The sequence below is a fragment of the Oryctolagus cuniculus genome, chromosome 15 (genome assembly GCF_051225735.1).
Source record: "Oryctolagus cuniculus isolate XC-2025 breed Fujian yellow rabbit chromosome 15, ASM5122573v1, whole genome shotgun sequence".
Classification (NCBI taxonomy): domain Eukaryota; kingdom Metazoa; phylum Chordata; class Mammalia; order Lagomorpha; family Leporidae; genus Oryctolagus; species Oryctolagus cuniculus.
The window spans coordinates 41,456,871-41,477,477 of record NC_142881.1 but is presented as its reverse complement, the minus strand read 5'-3'; the positions used below and the strand labels follow the sequence as shown (position 1 = coordinate 41,477,477).

The window sequence follows — 20,607 nt, the reverse complement described above, 5'->3', positions numbered from 1 at the left end:
TCCTCAGTGTTGTTGCTGGATTAGTGCTGGTAAGTTTCTTAGATCAAAAAGGGGTTTATTCCTGCCAGACACTGTCAGATGGAATTTGTGTTCTCATTTATTTTAAAACAGTTACATTGAGTAGCCATTTTATAAGTTACTTCTTATTTCCAAAAACTTTTGTGCTTTTTTATGCTGGCCACCGACTTTCATAATGATAAAAGTAACAATGGTAGAATCAATAAAGAATACCCCATGTTTTCCTGGATATGAAATGCATTCTGTAAGCCTATATATTTAAGAGTATATTTGCTTCATGACAAAAGAAAGCATACACACACATGTAAATAGTTGATGCAAGGTACAAACATAAGCATGCTTGCATTTTCTAGTTTCTTTATGAAATAATTGTACAAAATATATTTTTGAAAAATTATTTATTTAGTTTATTTGAGCGGAAAAGAAACACACAGAGAGCTCTGATGGGCTGGATCATTCCCTAAATGCCTGCAGTAGCCATGCTTGAGCCAGACCAAAGCAGGAGCCAGGAATTCATTCCAGGTCTCACATGTGGATGGCAGGGACCCAGGTACTTAAGCCTTCACCTGCTGCCTCCCAGGGTGTGCATTAGCAGGAAGCTGGAATCAGAAGCCAGAGCCGGTGCTTGAACCCAGGCACCCTGATACAGGACACAGGTGTCCTAACTGCTGCATCGGACTCCCACTCCACAAAATGTGTTTTTATCCTCTTTATGATTTCATGTTAAGAATTTATATCTAACTGCAATTGCCTGCTGAAAACAGTTTTTATAGAGAGGCTATAAAGTTTATTTTCTGTCTTCTCCTTTCTCTGTTTCTTAGATTTAGTCGTTGAAGGGCTGCGATGTGTAGTTTTATCAAGAGATCTTTGCCATAAATTTCTGCAGCTGGCAGAATCCAATACCATGCGAGGCATAGAAACCTGCGGCATCCTCTGTGGAAAGCTGGTATGGGCCTTTTCATCTGTCTTAAGAGCATTAGCTTTCTTGTGATAGACCAAGTGGAAGAAAAGCATGCTGAGAGTTACAAATATCCTGAAATTAATTTTACATAGATTAATAAAATTATGGTCACAATGAACAGAATTATTCCTCTAAAAGGGATTTGCAAAATTTCAAGGACATTATAAAAATTTGTTTTAAAGAGTCAATCAAACAATAGATTACATCTTTGTTTAGAAAAATGGTAAATTACAGATCTTCTTTTTAAATCCCTCTGTTTTGCTAAATCAAGTGCTGTTGTAATTGTTAGTTTCACAGACATTCCTATAACTAACTTCCTGCCTATTTTTACCTGTGACAAGTATCATCTTACCATCCCTTTTCAGATATCCCATGCAATAAAACTAGGGTTTTGTTGTTTTCTTTAGGGTAAAGCAATATCTCAGTAAACTAAAATCTGTAAGCACAGATCACAGTTAATTATGGAAGATGACATCAGAAGTGTAGTATGAAAGATAGAGGTCAAAGGCAGAAGATTCATGCAATTTCCTCCCTGAAGCAGATGACTGTGTTTCTTTGGAGGTGCCCTCTCAAGGTCTTTTTGGGTATCTGTTTTTCAGAGTCCAGGCACATTTTCAGTCCTCAACATTTCGCTTGAACAATATGTTTTATTCATTACACCTGCTGTTGTATTCCAGCATTTCATCACCATCTCCCCTTCAAGAGAGAGGTGACAGGTGTAGGAAAATGGTTCCCCCTTCAGTCACCTTCAATGCCCTACAGGAGTCAGTGTGCTGTTGACGCTTCCTCCCCCACCTCATAGGGCAGATTTAGTCTGATCCCGTTATTCATCAGACAAGCATTCACTGAGCATGCGTGGGCACTGTGCTGGGTGTTGGCATTCCGTCGCCTGCAACAGCCCTAGTCCTTGCCAGATGGTGCTTACCTGGTGCTTGTCTTTTCCAGAACCAGACAGGTTAATTGTAAGTTTATCTGAGTGCTCTCACTGGAAGTACAAGGTATCATGGGAATGTGTAACTGGGAAGCCTAACCAGGTCTGAGGGTGGGGGCTAGAAGGGGCCAGAAGTTCCCTGAGAACTGGTGTTTAAGTTAGGCCTGAAGAACACATAAAGCAGCCTGAAAGAGAGGAGGATGGAAGGAAGAGTTGCCCTCGAGGCGTAAGGAGCAGTGCTCTGTTTGCAGGAAGTCCCTGGGGCTGGAGAGAGGATGGTGTGGGGCAGGGCGGGCAAGGCGAGCCTGTCCTGGGGGAAGACTGCTTCACCCTAACCTCTCACTGAAGATCACTTTACAGTCCTCTTCCCTTCAGTTCTTATCTTTTATGTCAGTGGAGTAATTTGATTTTCCTTTCTCTATCTGGTTGCAGACACTAAACATTATCTGCATTGTGGAAGAGCCTAGTGAATTCTTCTCATATTAGAAGAAAGTTAATTAAGAGTTGAAGTGAAATTAAATATAATTAATGAAAACAAGATCATCAACCTCCACAACCCTTACAGATGCCCTTCAGTAGCACCACACAATTTTTTTTAAAAAAGTGTTATTTATTTATTTATTTATTTATTTGAGAGGCAGAGTTATAGGCAGAGAGAGGGAGAGACAGAGATCTTCCATCCACTAGTTCACTCCCCAGATGGCTACAATGGCCGGAGCTGGGCCATTCCGAAGCCAGGATCCAGGAGATTCTTCCAGGTCTCCCATGTGGGTGCAGGGGCCCAAGCACTTGAGCTGTCTTCTGCTGCTTTCCCAGGCCATTTGCAGGGAGCTGGATCGGAAGTGGAGCAGCCAGGACAAACTAGCACCTATATGGGATGTTGGTTCCACAGCCGAAGGCTTAACCTGCTGTGCCACATCGCTGGCCTCACCACAGAATTATTTAATGACTCTCTCTCCTTCCCAAGCAATGGCTGCGGTTTCGTTCGCCTCTTTTCCATTATAGATCTAATATGTCATGGCTTTATTTGTTAACTAAAGTTCCATCTCTCCCCCTACAGATTCTAATTCCTATTTATGATTGGATTTCTTTTGAAAGATAGGTTTCAAGCTCCAAACAATTGATTCTCAAATATTTGACAAATAATACCTTTTTATATTTGAGATGTTAGTGTTGAATAAAATGATATTGAACTGTGATGGGTGTGTGTGGGGGTGGGGAGTGATGATAATGAGTGTGGTTGGGCTACTGTCAGTCTTGTAGTAAAACATTGAACTTCATTTTTCCCCCCTGTTGTATGTTTCCTGTTCTTTCTGCTGTTTGTTTTTAGACACATAATGAATTTACGATTACACATGTAATTGTGCCAAAGCAGTCTGCAGGGCCAGACTATTGCGACATGGAGAATGTCGAAGAATTATTCAGTGTTCAGGATCAGTACGACCTTCTCACTCTGGGATGGATCCATGTACGTTTGACCTTTTGGGTTTCAGGTGATTTTTGTACATGTGCTTTTTTCCTCTTTGAAGAAATTTAGCTTACTTTAAATAATTTCTTGTTTTTAACTTTTTCAAGTGTCCTAAGTGTAATCACATTAAAGCATTTACTTCAATGTTAGGCAGTGTCTAAATCGGACAGATTTGAGTTTGTAGAGGCATATCTTATGCTTTCTTAGTACCATACAAAGCTAAGAGAAGCATTTGAAAATTATGTGGATGATTTTACATAGTCTGCTGGAGGCTTGGACAGATGTTACTGATTTTACTATATTAAGGTCCTCTTTCCCTTTACTGTAAGTCTAATTAAGATTTTTAAAGAAATTTCTGAAGATGTTTCTTTTTTTAAATTTTATTTATTTGAAAGGTGAAGTGACAGAGAGAGGGAGAGAGATGGAAAGACAGAAATTGAGAGAGATTTCCTATCTTCTGGTTCACTCCCCAAATACCTTCAACAACCAGATCTGGACGAGGCCAGGAGCCAGGAACTCGACCCTGGTTTCTCACTTGGGTGGCAGGAGCTGGTGTACGTGCACTTGGGCCACCTTCTGCTGCATTCCCAGGCACATAGAAGGAAGCTGATCACAAACAGAGCAACTGGAACTTGCACCAGCACTTGGATACGGGATCTAGTATCACAAGTGGCAGCTTAACCAGCCGCATCACAGTGCTGCCCCCGAAGATGTTTCTTTTAAACAGCTGTCTGTGTATACTAATAGCATACATAACCTGCTTCACCCCTGAAGGCCAAAGATTATACATATATCATTGCATAAAAGGTAGCAATGTAGGGGAATGGGATAGCGCTACAGAGTTGGTTCCAGCTGGTGCTGTGGCATAACGGGTTAAAGCCCTGGCCTGAAGTGCCGGCATCCCATATGGACCCTGGTTCTCGTCCTGGCTGCTCTTCTTCCAATCCAGCTCTCAGCTATGGCCTGGGATAGCAGTGGGAGATGGCCCAAGTCCTTGGGCCTCTGCACCCACGTGGGATACCCGGAGGAAGCTCCTGGCTCCTGTCTTTGGATCGGTGCAGCTCCGGCCATTGTGGCCATCTGGGGAGTGAACCAGTGGATGGAAGACCTCTCTCTGTCTCTACCTCTCTCTGTAACTCCATCTTTCAAATAAAAAAAAAAAGAGTTGGTTCCAACAACACATCACAGGGGCAGAAAAGGGCTTACAAGTCAGACACCAGTTTACCTCTTGGCTAGGCCAAGAATTTGCTGTAGGAACATTAACAAGATTTAAAATTAAACTGAACATCAACTTTATCATCTAGGAAGTGAGAACTGTAATAATAGACTTCTTATGATAGTGAATGTTAAATGAGATAGGTTCAAATTTCTTAACCCGTTTTTCTAGGGACTCGGGAAAGTTGCAGCTTTGTTGTTAGTGATGAAGGTCTACTTTTCCTATAATGGTTCAGTCTATCTGGGGCACACATTTTCTATTTGATCTCATACAGTTGGACCCAGGTTGATGTCGGCCCATTTGTGCTTCTTTAATAAAATATCTGACATTAGATAATGTAGTAAAGAATGGAAATGCATTTCTTACTCTTCTGGAGTTGGTAAGTCAAAGATGCCAGCAATGGGATTGGTATCCAGTGAGGGTTGCTCTCTGCTTCCAAAATGGTGCTGTGTTGCTGTGTTTTACCTGGCAGAAGGCAGAGAGGCAAGAGGGCATGCACCCCCTTTAACCTTGAGCTCTTTTATAAGAGTACTAATCCCATTCATGGGGTGGAGCTCTCACAGTTTAATTACCACTGAAATGCCATACCTCTAAATACTGTAACATTGTGGAGCATACATCAACATGAATTTTGGAGGTAACACTGACACGCCATAGCAAATATTGATGTCATCCCACATGGGATGCAGGCCAGGATTTTCAGGGCGTATGCTGGGGACTCTGAGAGCTCCCAGAGAATGATAAATGCTTAATGGAGAAGCATTGGATAGAAGCAGAGTGCACACACACACACACACACACAGCATTTGGTATCATGTATTTTAAGAGTATTGTGCTCTTGGGATTCCTAACCTTGTTTTCATTTTACCTCACTGAGTGAGGCTAATGAATGTCTTCCCTCCTCCCAGGATTTGTGAGCAGTAAACAAGATAACAAGTGTGAAAGCCCTTTGAAAAGTATAAACTGCCTCTCAAATGCAAAAAATTATTTACATGTATAATGAAGTTTTCTAAACTATTGATATGAATATTTGCTTTACCTAACAGTAAACAATATGCCTTACTGTATGTTTCAAAATTGCTGTATGTTAAAGGCATTATTTAGCTTAACATGGGACCTGTAACAAGAATATATGTTTTAAAAAGATTTACTTTATTTTTTTGAAAGGTAGAATTAGAGAGAGAGGGAGAGAAAGAGAGACAAATATCTTCCATCAGCTGGTTCATTCCCTAGATGGCTGCAATAGCCCTAGGGTGGGCCAGGCCAAAGCCAGAAGCCTGAAACTCCATCTGGGTTTCCCACATGGTTGGCAGGGACCTAAGGGCCATCCTGCACTGCTTTCCCAGGCACAATAGCAAGGAACTGGATCAGAAGTGGAGCAACCGGGACTCAAACTGGCACCTATATGGGATGCTGGTATTGCAGGTAGCAGCTTATTCTGCCACAATACCGGCCCCACAAGAATATCTTTTAAAGCAAAACAAATTATATCAAAGATGTGGTAACATAAACTAAGAATGACAGCTCCGGAAATTACACAGCTGCTTGATAAGTCAGTGTTACTTTATCTTATAAAACATTTCCCAAATTAGAAACTAGTTTTCCTTAATGACCTTCTGTATATAAAATGCATGAAATAATGAATTTATTTAAATAACAATTTTGACATAATTTTAGAATCCCAGGACTTGCTTTCTGCTGAATTTACTTCATTGTATAAAATTGTTATGATTCAATGAAAATAAAACAAGCTTAACATTTCAATGGTTATAATGAGTTTTAGAGGTGATTTTTTAATTGAGCATAATAATAGCAACGAATTCCAGAGCTGCTACATTTAGAGTTGAGTTAATCATAGGGAAGAAGATCTGAATCAAATCAGAGACCTGGATTTGAATTTAAGCTTCTTGGTGTGACTTGCTGTATGAGCTTCAGCAAATGACTTATTCTCCTTCCTGCCTACTTGTGTTTTCTCATCTGTAGATGAGGGTGTAATACCTCCAAGGTCATCTTGTTGTTGTGAGACTTCAATGATAAAATTCACATAAAGTGATTTAGTTCAGTGTCTGATCCATTATTCAGTTGCAGTCAGTGGTATCTAACGTTGTTGTCGTCGTCGTCGTCGTCATCGTCGTCATCATCATCATCGTCGTCGTTATTTCCGGAGTGAGGAGTGCCAGAAAGCTATCCTCATCAGAATGGAAGTGATTTCTCTTGGTAGAAATGCAAGGCTCAGATCATGCAGTGTGCATTCAGTCTGCAATAAATTGACAGCAGAGAGATTTGTCTATTTGACAACCTGCTTGCTGCCTCCACAGTACTGTGGTTCCTTTGAAAATGTACGTTCTCAGCAAGACATGGAAAGCTCTGTTTTACTAAGAGTGTATATTCTGTGAGAGACAACAGGCTGTCAGACACTTCTACCTGCACCCCTACTAAAGATTTGGGCTTTCAAAGTTAGGATAATTTCCATTCTTCTGTTGATGTAAGTCTTTATAGACCAAGAATTATTTTTTCATAGCAGAACATATGTCTTTCTGTAAGTAATCAGCTAATGTTGGCTTTGTTCTGTTAAAGGAACTAGAAACCAGTTACATTTCTCCAACAACCACAAATGTGTGTAAAGGCATTTTCCTGTTATGCCTTTTAGTTAATAATGATAATAGTAAAATAACAACAGCAAGAAAAACAGCTAATGACTGATTCCTTAGGTGCTGTTCTGAGAATTTTGCATGAATTGTCCCATTTAATCTTCTTAACAATCCCATGAAGAAAATGATTATTATGCCTGTTTTACAAACAATGAAATGGGCAAGAAAATGTTAAATAATTTCAATGTCACATAACTAGTGAGTAATGGAGCTGGGATCCAGACTGTAACAATGATCTTTGTTTCATGGTTAAAACAGCCACATCGCCATTTAAGGTTTAATGTGAATTTTTGATTCACTCTATATGCATGCAGTTTTCTTGTTCAATTTGAACTTCTAATTTACCTCTCCTAAACAAGGTTGTATGTAGCCAGAAACTTGAAAGATTTCATTTCATTGATAATCTCCCCAATCTTGCTCAGCATGTGATCATTTAGTTACTGTGCAAGATGAGTTCCACACACCTTCAACAACTCAAGAGACTCGTTTTTTCCCATTTATGATGAATGACAGTCCACAGAAGGGTACGCAATGATGTGATGTATTTAGTGACAACTTGATTTTCCTGTCTATGGTTTTGTATATGGGTATCTCCATTCCAGGTTTCAAATCAGACCTCTGCTCCTTATCAGCTGTCTGACCATGCATCCTTGGATGTAAAGCTGAGATCATAAACTTAGTATCACATAGATGTGTTGTTATGATTAAATGAACATCTGTTTAAAGTCTGTGGCAAATCAGTTTCCGGTTCTTTATTTTGCAACAAGAAGAAAGTACAGTGAAGCTTCTAGGAACCTCTTCTCCAGTCATAGTTATTCAAAGACGCAAATGGAAATGCATAAAGGGAAGGAATATGGCAGCAAAATATTTTTTTAAATCATTATTTAACCATGATGAGTGATGGTAAAAGAAAAAAAAAACAAATAGGCGTTTGTCTTAAAATGAACTGTGTCCTTGGCTAAGTCTCAGCTACCCTAGTAAGAGTGTGCGCTTTTCTCTCTGTAGACACATCCCACCCAAACTGCATTCTTATCCAGCGTTGATCTTCACACTCACTGTTCCTATCAGCTTATGTTGCCAGAGGCTATTGCCATCGTCTGTTCACCAAAGCATAATGAGTAAGTGTAGCTGTTGGTGGTGTTGGTTGGGGGAGGGTGGTCCAAGGAAGGCTTCATGAGCCTTGCAGGGTTCATGAGCGCCCATCCATATACTGGGTTGTAGCACTTGGGTCAGCAGGCACAGGATGTCCTTGAGAAAAGGAGAGGGGTGGTGCCAGCGGCCATATATACCTTCATGCTTTGACCACTGCGATCCTCAGCATCCTCTTCCTTGACACCTGTCCATCTTGGGTTGATGGGAACATTAAATTAGATAATATAAGTGCTTAGCATAGGGCCTGGCACCACAGCAAGCACTCAGTAAACATTTGCAGTTGCTATACACAGTATTGACATTATTGGAAAAATTAGAAATAATTATGTCATTTCCCCTGGGGGTCTCAACCCCTCCTCTGTGGTCCGTCAATGATAGCTCAGCTGCCTCCTTCCTATTATGGTCCTGCAGGTGCTTGGAGACAAGATGATGCTTCCTTTTGGGTTTCTGTCTTCCAGACCTGTCATCAAAAGATTGGTTTTTAATAAAAATCACTGTGAGGCCCTAGTTTATGAATTCCTGATCCCATTTGAAGAATGTGTACACTGGGAAGCCCAGGTGACCCTTAATTTCTCCACCTTCTTTCTCCCTGTAATGCAGCACTGGCATCTTCAGGCTCACCAATGCTGGCATGCTTGAGGTTTCTGCTTGTAAAAAGAAGGGCTTTCATCCACACACCAAGGACCCCAGGCTGTTCAGTGTGAGTAGACAGAGCTACTTATTCTTGTAGATACTTATTTTTTACTGCCTCCCTCCCTTTTATAGGAGAAGCAGTCTGACATGGGGTTTTACTCTCAGGAAATTAATAACTCTTTGTGAGTAGTATCTGCATTCTCACTAGTATTTTACTTCAAAGGAAATGTCAGTATTTCTGTAGTAAAGTTGATTGTGCATAAAGTTACCTTTCTCCTTACATAGTTATATGGTACTGAAGTTTTCTACAGAGCCCAAAGAAGCAAATAATTATTAGAGAAAATGATAACGAATATCTCATGAATTCTTTGTGCTTGATGTAGTAGAATTAATTTTTCATAAAGATTCAATGCAAACTGAAATCATACTTTTTGATTAGTTTTGATAGCCCAAATGAAACATTTAACCACATTTTTAAAAATATTTATTTATTTGAAAGAGTTACACAGAGAGAGTATATATGTGTGTTCTTCCATCCACTGGTTCAACTCCTAAATAGCTATAATGGCTGGGGTAGAGCCAAGCCAAAGCCAGGATCCTGGAACTCCATCCAGATCTCCCATATGGTTGGCAGGCACCCAAGCACTTGGGTGTCTTCTGCTTTCTTTTCAGAAGGATTAGCGGGGAGCTGGCTGAGAAGTTGAGCAGCCAGAAGAACCATCACTCATATGGGGTGCTGGCATTGCAGGCAGTGACTTAAACCATTGAGTCACAATGCTGGCCCCTAACTATACCTTTTCTGTTTGCTTGGAGGTTCTGTGGCTTTAACATTAATATTTTGAAGTTACAATTTATTTAAAATGGGAGTTACCTGGAAACCTCAGTAAGTATTCTCTTGTTGAAAATGAATAAAGGGAAGCCGGCGCCGCAGCTCACTAGGCTACTCCTCCGCCTTGCGGCGCCGGCACACTGGGTTCTAGTCCTGGTGGGGGCACCGGATTCTGTCCCAGTTGTCCCTCTTCCAGGCCAGCTCTCTGCTGTGGCCAGGGAGTGCAGTGGAGGATGGCCCAAGTGCTTGGGCCCTGCACCCCATGGGAGACCAGGATAAGCACCTGGCTCCTGTCATCGGATCAGCGCGGTGCACCAGCTGCAGCGCACCGGCTGTGGCGGCCATTGGAGGGTGAACCAACGGCAAAGGAAGAGACCTTTCTCTTTGTCTCTCTCTCTCACTGTCCACTCTGCCTGTCAAAAAAAAAAAAAAAAAAAGAAAGAAAAGAAAATGAATAAAGGGGGTTGGCGCTGGTACAGTGGGTTAAAGTCCCGTGAGGGCACTGGTTCAAGTCCCAGTCACTCCATTTCCAATCCAGTGCTTTGCTATGGCCTGGGAAAGCAATAGAAGATGGCCATGGCCCAAGTTCTTGGGCCCCTGTACCCATGTGGGAGACCTGGAAGAAGCTCCTGGCTCCTGGCTTCAGAATAGCTCAGCTCCAGCAGTTGTCGCCATTTCGGGAGTGAAGCAGTAGATGAGAGACCTCTCTCTCTCTCTGGCTCTATCTCTCTGTGTAACTCTGACTTTCAAATAAATAAAATAAATCTTAAAAAAAAAAAAGAAAAGAAAATGAATAAAGGTGACTGCACTTGTGCTGGTTAGAAATCTGTTTAAAATTAGAAAAAATATATAATAGGAAATCTACGCTCCCTCCCTAAAGAGAATCATATTTAAACTATTATGTAAAACCATTTTTTTTTCTTTCCTAGATATGCAAACATGTGCTGGTAAAGGACATCAAAATAATTGTGTTGGATCTGAGGTGATACGTTCTGAACATAAGCACCATCAGCACCCTACTCCTCCTGCCCATGGACATGTGGTTGCTGGATTTTCTTAAGATGTTTCCAGAAATGACTGCTATTTTATATTTATACCTTTTAGATCAGAAAGTTTGATATTTATTGCTCTTGCATATTTTGATGTTTGCTTTTGGGCTTTCGCTGTCTCAAGAGAGGTCACATGGTATAAAATCAGTACCTATCAGTGTGCCCAAATCCTACAACCTGATAATAAATTGTGCTGCAAACAACATATAACTGATAGAGAAGTCTCTGCATATGGTCTAGGAGCTTCAGATGTTTCACTGTATTTTTGTTCATTCATGTAAAATGTATTTCCAAGCAAGAAACTCTGAATACTGGTATTCTGATGTTCTTACTACAGCCTTTCCCTGTGTGAGAAGGTAAGGAGTTTCCTGGGTGAGAGGAGGGAGTGACTGCGGTGGGTGGAGTCCATCCTGTGCTTTCAGTGTTGACAAACCCCAGGCTCGGTGAATCACAGAGAATCATAGGAACAGCAGGGTTTGACTCAGGGGTCAGGTGTCAGAGGGCCTGGGGCAGCAGATGAGTCACAAAAACTAGAAGCAGAGATAATTGAGAGAGGAATAAGACAAGGCTCAGATAAAAGTATAAAGCCTGTTATTGTGAAAATCAATGAGGGGACAAGGAAAAGAAATGAAGCCTAGGAAATAACTGATAATTCTTAGCCAAAGTAATTGGAATGAGTGCTTAAGAATTTTATATTTGTATGGAAGTTGCTGCACAAAGAAGAGGAATATAGTAGGTTTGCAACTGAACAGGGTGACAGAGCTACAATGTTCTGGTATTACTAAGTCTTGGAATGGCACTTGTGACTGGGACCTAGAGTAAAAGCATTGAAGCAAAGGGTACAGATCACAGAAGGAAAGGAAGATAGGGACTTGTGAACAAGTTGAACTGGTAGGGACAACCTGACAATGGAAATCTGACACTATCAAATATTTAAGAGGAGAGGGGCTGGTGCCATGGCTCACTTGGTTAATCCTCGGCCTGCGTCACTGGCATCCCATATGGGCACCGGGGTCTAGTCCTGGTTGCTCCTCTTCCAGTCCAGCTCTCTACTGTGGCCAGGGAAGGCAGTGGAGGATGGCCCAAGTGCTTGGGCCCCTGCACCTGCATGGGAGACCAGGAGGAAGCACCTGGCTCCTGGCTTTGGATCCACACAGCGCTGGCCATGGCAGCCACTTGGGGAGTGAACCAATGGTAGGAAGACCTTTATCTCTCTCTCTCTCTCTCACTGTCTAACTCTATCTGTCAAATAAAATACATATATTTTATATATTTATATATTTTATATATATATTATATATATATATATATATATATATATATATATGAGGAGAAGCTTGGAAGCGGTGTTGTCGAGTACTCTGAGAATATGGAAATATTCTGCAGGATACTGAAGACTGAAGTGGTGCTGTAGGCACAGCCTGAATCTTGGCAGAAACTGTCCCCGGGCACCATGGGAGTCCTGAGCTGCTGCCCTCTCCTTCATCAGCTGTCCTGGGATCAGCTTTCAGTTTCCTTCTTGTCCCTTTAGGGTCTGACTTTTGTCTAGCGTTCTCCTCTTTTCTGTTTAAGTTTCCTTCTCTAACCATCTCTTCCTGGATCAGCAGATTTTTCCCCTAGTGAGGCCAAACCAATTTAATCCATCCTCCTTTCCAGTGTGCTGTATACTGAGTGGTTTTCCCATCTAGGTGAGAGTTGAGTGAGATCTTCTGTATGCAGTTACAAGATACAGTAATAAACTTCATCTTCTTAGATGAAAATCGAGAGGTGTCTGATGGAAAAACTGTGCATACTCAGTGATACCTGGAGATAGAAGGGACTGAGCTGAGAGCCATGAACATTTAGCTTCTGAGATTTTCAGAGAGAATGGAAACAGAAGCTGTGAGTATACACAACTAATTATGTTCCCTTTTCAATAGTGAATTAGAAGAGAATTCTCCTTTCTAAGTTAAAATGGTGTGTTGTATCCCCTAAACAAGGGTGGTACAGTTGACACTTTACTTCCTTTCAAGGAGAGACAATACCTCAAGTTGGAGGTGAAGTTTGGAAGGTCATTTTTGAACAAGATATAATTTTTTAAAGATTTATTTATTTATTTGAAATTCAGAGTTACACAGAGAGAGGAGAGGCAGAGAAAGAGAGAGGGAGGTCTTCCATCGATGGTTCACTCCCCAATTGGCCGTAACAGCCGGAGCTGCGCCAGTCTAGAGCCAGGAGCCAGGAGCTTCTTCTGGGTCTCACACATGGGTGCAGGGGCCCAAGGACTTGGGCCATCTTCTACTGCTTTCCCAGGCCATAGCAGAGAGCTAGATCGGAAGTGGAGCAGCCAGGTCTCGAACCGGCATCCATATGGGATACTAGCACTTCAGGCCAGGGCATTAACCCGCTGCACCACAGCGCTGGCCCCAGCATATAATTTTTTTAATGGCTAAATACAAACCCAGTTATCCAGCACTTCCCAAGAGAATTTAGAACCAACAGAAATGTGGAAACATCATCTAGCAGTAGACTGACCGGGAAGTTGAGCCCAGGCTGGCCAACCTGGAGGGCTGCAGGTACCTGAGCATGTCCTTGACCAACACATTCTCGGGGGACCCTTCTGACAGAGGTCTGTCATAGCAGGTGCAACAGCTTCCCCTTTGAAGTGTGAGTCAGTCCTGGAGCCCCCTTTGCCACTTCCATACCTCTTAAAGCCAAGAAAGTTCACTGCTTGTGCTTTTTCAGGTTTTTAACACTATTCTGTTGGTACAGTGCCTGGCATCTGGCACGTTTTTGTTATGGGTTGAATTGTGTCAACTCAAAACCTATGTTGAGGGGCTGGCGCTGTGGCGCAGTGGGTTAACATCCTGGCCTGAAGCACCAGCATCCCATATGGGCGCCGATTCTAGTCCCAGCTGCTCCTCTTCCAGTCAAGCTCTCTGCTATGGCCTGGGAAAGTAGTAGAAGATGGACCAAGTCCCTGGGCCCTTACACCCACATGGGAGATCCAGAAGAAGCTCCTGGCTCCTGGCTTCAGATCGGCACAACTCCAGCCATTGCGGTCATCTGGGGAGTGAACCAGTGGATGGAAGACCTCTCTCTCTGTCTCTACCTCTCTCTGTAATTCTGTCTTTCAAATAAATGAAATAAATCTTCTAAAAAAAAATATGTTGAAACCCTAAACCCCCAGTGTCCCAGGATATAACTATTTAAAGAGATCATTAACTTAAAATAAGGCCACTAGAGGGACCCTAATCCAATGTGATGATGTCCTTATAAGAAGAGATTGGAATAGACACAGGGAGGGAAGGCCATTTGCAGACACAGGGAGAAGATGGCCAAGCACTGGCTGAAAGGAGAGGCCTCAGAAGAGAGTGACACTGCCCGTCACCTTGATGTCAGACCTCCAGCCTCTATAATAGTGAGAAAACAGATTTCTGTGTCTGCTGCTCTGTTAGGGTGGCCCCAACAAACTAGTGCAGTTCTCAGCAGATACTCACAGAAGTTGCTGCTTTTTCCTCCCAGGCTCAGTTGGAAATGGCTTTGCTTGTCCTGGTGCATGGTGGGAATCATTCTCTCCTTCCTAGACCTTGTCAACTGCAGAAGAGCGACACGGAGTGTTTGTATTATTCTCAGCCTCTGCCATTGCTCCTGGTTTCTGTGTAGTAGGATTTTGCTTGTAGAAAGTTGGCCTGTTTTTTTGAGGCCCCATCCTAAAATTAGTTCAGCTTTTTCCTCCCAGTTCATTGCATGTTGCAGCCACTTGAGTTGTGTGAAGACTTCGTTGCTATAACTCTGACCTTACACGGAAGTTTCTGTTGCGAATCCAGCTGAAGGGGTGCGGATGTGGAAAGCAGATGTTTTGGCCGTGGTATTTCTTGGAGAAACCTGGCAAGAGAACGTCTTCTGTGAAGAGGAGTCCTGAGAAACACTGTGTATTTTGCAGTGGTTGAGGACAACCTTGTAAGCCTTTGTTACAAGAATTTGACCTGTTAGTTATTGCGAGATAACAACTATGCATAGACCTCTTCTCTGTCCCTTTAAGAAACCTGTTTCCTTTTCTGATATCTGGACTGCTCACGAGGCAAGAACATATTTTTCTTGCAGACATCTGGCAAAAATGTTATTTAGGGGTTCACCATACTGATGGCAAATCACCTAGAGATTCACGTAGAAATTCACCATGCTGATATTCCAGAAGGCATTATTTTTTAAAAAGTGCTTAGTTTGGGCTGTAATTGCAAAAACAAAGTAAACTGGGCCGCTTGAACAACACAGCATTTATATCTCACAGGTCCATGATCAAGGAGACAGCGTGGTCAGCTCACTTTCTTGCCCCATCCTCACGTGGTGGAGAGTGACTGTCCCTCTCACATCTCTAAGGACACTGTTCCCACTAGGAGGCTCTTCCCTCAGGAACCTAATGACCTCCTCCCTCTGGGGATTAGGCTTCCACACACGAATGATAGTTCATAGCAAGGCAGTGCCTAAAACTTGCTTGTCTGTTTGCACTACCATAGAGAGGCTCTGCTACCCATGTCCCTAGATACCACGATTATGATATTTAAGAAAGTACCTGGGGCAGGCATTTGGCAGGGTGGTTAAGACACTGTCCTGGACACTGGCATGGCATGTGTGAATGTCTGGGTTCAAGTCCCAGCTCCACTCCCTGGCTCCTTGCTAATGAGTACACTGGGACGCAGGAGATAATGGCTCAAGTGCTTGGGTCTTTGTAAATGCTTGCGTCCTCTCACATGGGAGACCCAGATTGAATTTGGCTTTGATCTGGGGTAGCACTGACTGTTGCAGAGATCTGGGGAGTCAACCAGGAGATGGAAGATTCTCCCTCTCCTCTCTCTCCACTCCCCGCCTCACTATCTTTCTCTTTGCCTTCAAATAAATAAATACAAATTTTTAATTGTATTATTATATGAGAATGTGATTAGTTGTTATTGTATTTCTCTGACCTGGTTTTGAAACTACCTTCAAATAGATTTTAGCAATTATTCATTAAAATACAATTTTCAAAAAGAACTGCCAATTGATTAAGTCACACTAGGTAATACATTTCAACTTATGGAAGAACAGTCTTCTTGGAAGAAAAGGTTTTTTAAAATGAAAGTTACATATTTTGACAATGTTGCTTTATGATTATAATGTAATAAATGTTCTAATATTTTTATAGTTAATTATTTCTTTTCCTTTTATTTAAAAGGCAGAGAGACATACAGAGATCCTCCATCTGCTGGTTCAGTCCTCAAATGCCTGCATCAGCTGAGACTGGACTATGCTGAAGTCAGGAGCCTAGAGCTCCATTTCAGTCTCTTTTGGGGGTGGCAGAGACTCGGTTAGTTGAGCCATCACCTGCTGTCTCCAAAGTGTGCACATTAGCAGGAGGCTGAATCAGAAGCAGAGCCAGGACTTAAATCAGGCACTCCAATATGGGATGCAGGTGTCCCAAATGAAGACTTAACTGCGCACCAAATGCCCAGTGCTATTTTTACATTTAAAGGAATTTGTAAAAACTATATTCCTGAATATGTTTGAATAACCAAAGAAAAGCCAGAGAAATGGAAAACATGAAGAAATCCAGGAGAGGGAACACAATTTAGGAAAGAAGTTTATTATCCTCATGGTGTGTCACTGTGGCTTGTCAGAACTCAGAGTGGGGGTAGGACGAACAGAGAATGAGAGAAAAACAGAGAAGGACCCTAGGGGAGGGCAGATAGGCTAAGAGTCTTGCAGACTGGCCTTATTGAAAGTTTTCTTTGGAAGTAAATGGCTCGGCACTATCCAGGCCATGAGACCTTCTAAACCCAAATGGAAAAAATTAGAGTTTCCCTCTTCATCAAGCAGAATTGTTTACCAATCTAAGGTAAACAAGAGTTGAGAGTGAAAAACCAAAGCTATTTACTCAGATTAGTCATTGGGTGGTCCTGGATGTCCCAGTGGAGTGAATGGTGAATCCATATTCCCGAGTCTGAAGACAACATTCAAAATTTCCTCTCTGTATTTTTCTAGGAGATAATGTGTTGGCAAATGGCTCCAAAAATTGAACTCTGTTCCCTTCCCATGTAAAGGCCAATGAACAAGGAGAGAAAAACAAACAACTGGAAGATACCTGCTCTGTTCCTGTGGGAAATTTAGTGACCTCACCTACAGAAACGATTTGTGAACTAAGTGATTTAGAAGACTCCTTTCAGCAATAAAATTTGGCACTTATTTCCAGGGCAATGCATTATTTTGTATTTTTTTAATTTAAAACATTATTTGTTGAAGTAAAATTCACATAGTGTAAAATTAATCATTTTAGAATGAACAATTTATGAGGCCGGTGTTGTAGTACAGCAGGTTAAACAACCACTTGGGATTCCAGCACCCTGTATTGGAGTGCTTGTTCAGATTGTGGCTTCTGATCCACGTTCCTGCTGACTGTGCCTTGGGTGATGAGGGCCAAAGTTCTTGGGCCACTGCCACCCACTGAAGAGACCAAGATGTGGTTTCTAGCTCCAGGCTTCAGCCTGACACAGAGCTGGCTGCTGCAATCATTTGGGAAATGAACCAGAGGATGGAAGATCTCTTTCTCTGTTTCTCCCTCCCTGTCTGTTGCTCTGCCTTTCCAATACAATAAATCTTTGCAAAATAAATAAAATGGACAGTTTGGTGGCATGTAGTAAATCCACAGTGTTGTTGGAAACACAGCTTCTATCTAGTTCTAAAACATGTCCATCACTGCAGAAGAAAATCCTTCACTCATTAAGCGCTTTCTCCCTGTTCCACTCTCTCTACTCCTAGCCCTGGACAGCCATGGCTCTGCATTCTATCACTATGGATTTATTTATCTACAGTATCCTGGATATTTCATGAAAATGGAATCACACAATATGTGACCCATGTTGTCTGGTATCTTTCTCTTAGCATAGGTTTTTGAAGATTCTCCCAAGTTGTAGTATGTGTCAGTCCTGTATTCTTTTTTATGGCTAATGCTCCATTGCATGTAGATATCACATTGTGCTTGTCCATTTGTCAGTTGATGGATATAAATAGGAGTGCTATAAACAAACATAAACACGTACTCATTTTAGTATTTGTTTTCAAGTCTTTTGAATGTATACCTAGAAATGGAATTACAGGGCCATATGGTAACTGTATTTAACCTTTTGCAGGATCTCCTGTTTTCTGTAGCAGCTGAACCATTTTACGTTCCTGCCTGCCAAGTACAAAGGTTCTGATTCTTCTACAACCTTATCAATACTTCTTTTTTAAAAAAAAAAAACAAAACAATTTATTTATTTGAAAGTCAGAGTTACACAGAGAGAGGAGAGGCAGAGAGAGAGAGAGAGAGGCCTTCCGTCTGATGGTTCACTCCCCAGATGGCTGCAGCAGCTGGAGCTGCGCCAATCCGAAGCCAGGAGCCAGGAGCTTCTTCCAGGTCTCCCATGTGGGTGCAGGGGCCCAAGGACTTGGGCCATCTTCTACTGCTTTCCCAGGCCATAGCAGAGAGCTGGGTTGGAAGAGGAGCTGCCGGGATTAGAACCGGTGCCCATATGGGACGCCAGCGCTTCAGGCCACAGGGCGTTAACCTGCTGCGCCACAGCTCCGGCCCCACCAGTACTTCTTTTCTACTTATTTTACTGTAGCCGTCCTAGTAGACATGAGATCATGCTTTGACAGAACATCCCATGATGAGCTTCATTCTTTCAAGGTGGAATTTTAATCCTGAAATAGAGGTGGTGATGATGAAGATGTGTCTGAGGCTTCCAGAGCTTGCTCGCTTTTATCAGGCTCACTGTTGCAGGGTACCCGGCACAGGCCTTCATCAAGTTCACTGGCATCAGGTTTAGGAGAATTGGATGTCATCAAGGACAGTCCTACGGAGGATGGGATTAGAAATGCACACAAGAGAACACCCAGTGAAAGCCACAGGAACACTTTACACTACCACTGTGTGCTCCAGTAGACCCAGTGCACTCATACCTTGCATTCACGAGGGAGAAGCCGACACTGGAGCATCCGTCTGAAATCTCAGGCTTTTATTTTTTTTAAGATCAAGGGCTCATCGTTATTGTAAGGATAGAATTTACCTGCCTAAAGTACTTTTGCTTGAGTAGGTGATATCATTTTGTAAAGGAAGCGTGAAATGAAGTGATTTTAGGACAGTTTTTTAGGGAGCTGTCGCCTGTGCAGGTATAGCTTAAAGGGGAAGAAACCACTGATGTGTGAAGAGATGGAGGTGTAAGTTCAGAATTAAAGACATTTGTGCAAGGAAATAAACCAGGTCAAAGAATATATCACTCGGTTTGATGTGTCTAGTAACTCATGTTTTTCTCCAAAGAGGGTAAATCTGCCTTAAGAATACCTGAACCTCTAAAAAGTTGTCATTAACTACACTATGTAGTAGCCTGCTTCATCCCCGGTTCTCAGCGTAGTGGATTCCTCGCAGCCCTTCTGTGAGGGAACACTGGAATAGCTGTAGCTGCCATGAATAGATTAGAGTGAGAGCTCGCGGTGTTCATTGTTTTCCCTGACATGGAATGAAGAAAACCTAAAGGGCCAAGTGCTTGAGAGTGGCAAATTAATCAGACATTTCACTCACAATTTCTTTCATTGCTTGCAATTGGCGTCTCATTTCAAGACAGAGCCAGTGTTGCAAATCCTGTCCTGGAAAATTGTTCTGCTCCCAGCCACACTTGTCAGGACTATGAGATGTGTAGTCTGATTCTGTGGGGTTCTCTTTCTGGTTGCATGCAGAGTGCAGCACTTTCTGGACCTCTGCCCAAACAACTCCCTTGTACGTGCCAATTTCCATGCCCCACTTCAGTCCTCCTAATCCTTCCCCCAACCCCTTCTTTTTTTTTTTCACACCAGTAAATTTTTTTTTTTTAATTTATTTAATGAGCATAAATTTCCAAAGTACAGCTTCTGGACCACAATAGCCTCCTCCCCCCCCGTGTCTTCCCTCCCATCCACAACGCTCCCCTCTCCCACTCCCTCTCCCCTTCCCCTTCACGTCACAATTAATTTTCAATTATCTTTATATACAGAAGATCAATTTAGCGTATGTTAAGTAAAGATTACCACATTTTGCTCCCACACAGAAGCATAAAGTGTAAAATACTATTTGAGTACTAGTTATAGCATTAATTAAACACCTAAGAGTAAATGTGTATTAATTACAGAGCTCAACCAATAGTTTTAAGTAGAATATAAAATGCATCTTTTGCATTGTTGTGGCTTCCCCCCGACCTCCCTCCCTCCCGTGGCCCTCCCCTCACCCACTTCCTCTCCCCTCCCCCCCCCATCACGTTTCATTTTCGGTTACCTTCATATACCGAAGATCAACTTAGTATATACTAAGCAGGGATTTCAACAGGTTGCACTCACACAACCGAACCAGGTATAGGGTATTGTTCGACTAGTAGTGTTGTTTTTGAGTTTCATAGATAAACATATGAAGGACAGAGATCCTGCGTGGGGAGCATGAACCCAGTGACTCCTGTTGTTGATTTAACAATTGGCACTCTTATTTATGACGTCAGCAATCACCCGAGACTCTTGCTATGAGCTGTCTAGGCTATGGAAGCCCCTTGAGTTCACCAACTCTGAATTTGTTTAGTCAAGGCCATATCACAGTGGAGGTTCCTTCCTCCCTTCAGAGAAAGGCGCCTCTCTCCTTGATGGCCTGATCCTTCTGCTGGAGTGTTGTTCACCAGGATCCTT

General features: G+C 42.3%; 1 protein-coding gene and 1 long non-coding RNA gene across 13 annotated transcripts in view; both read left to right on the top strand.

The window, feature by feature from the left end:
* The window catches only part of STAMBPL1 (STAM binding protein like 1), a 52,241-nt gene extending 41,126 nt beyond the window's left edge, over window positions 1-11,115 (top strand). For 9 of the 11 annotated variants that reach the window (XM_070057643.2, XM_002718497.5, XM_089314803.1 and 6 more), the window contains 5 exons: window positions 840-964; window positions 3,241-3,378; window positions 8,251-8,363; window positions 8,998-9,097; window positions 10,789-11,115. In XM_070057643.2, coding sequence (XP_069913744.2) covers window positions 840-964; window positions 3,241-3,378; window positions 8,251-8,363; window positions 8,998-9,097; window positions 10,789-10,845 — 533 coding nt within the window. In that variant the 3' untranslated portion in view covers window positions 10,846-11,115. The remainder of the gene's footprint in view (window positions 1-839; window positions 965-3,240; window positions 3,379-8,250; window positions 8,364-8,997; window positions 9,098-10,788) is intronic. The other 2 variants (XM_051823929.3, XM_089314806.1) reach the window with 1 other exon arrangement.
* Window positions 11,116-13,981: 2,866 nt separating this feature from the next.
* LOC127484216 (uncharacterized) lies at window positions 13,982-17,123 on the top strand. 2 transcript variants are annotated; one of them, XR_011382381.2, is made up of 3 exons: window positions 14,224-14,850; window positions 16,103-16,234; window positions 16,909-17,123. It is a non-coding gene; the product is annotated as an uncharacterized LOC127484216 (long non-coding RNA). The 2 variants fall into 2 exon arrangements; XR_016222166.1 differs by lacking the exon at window positions 16,103-16,234 and having other exon boundaries at window positions 13,982-14,850.
* Window positions 17,124-20,607: the final 3,484 nt, after the last annotated feature.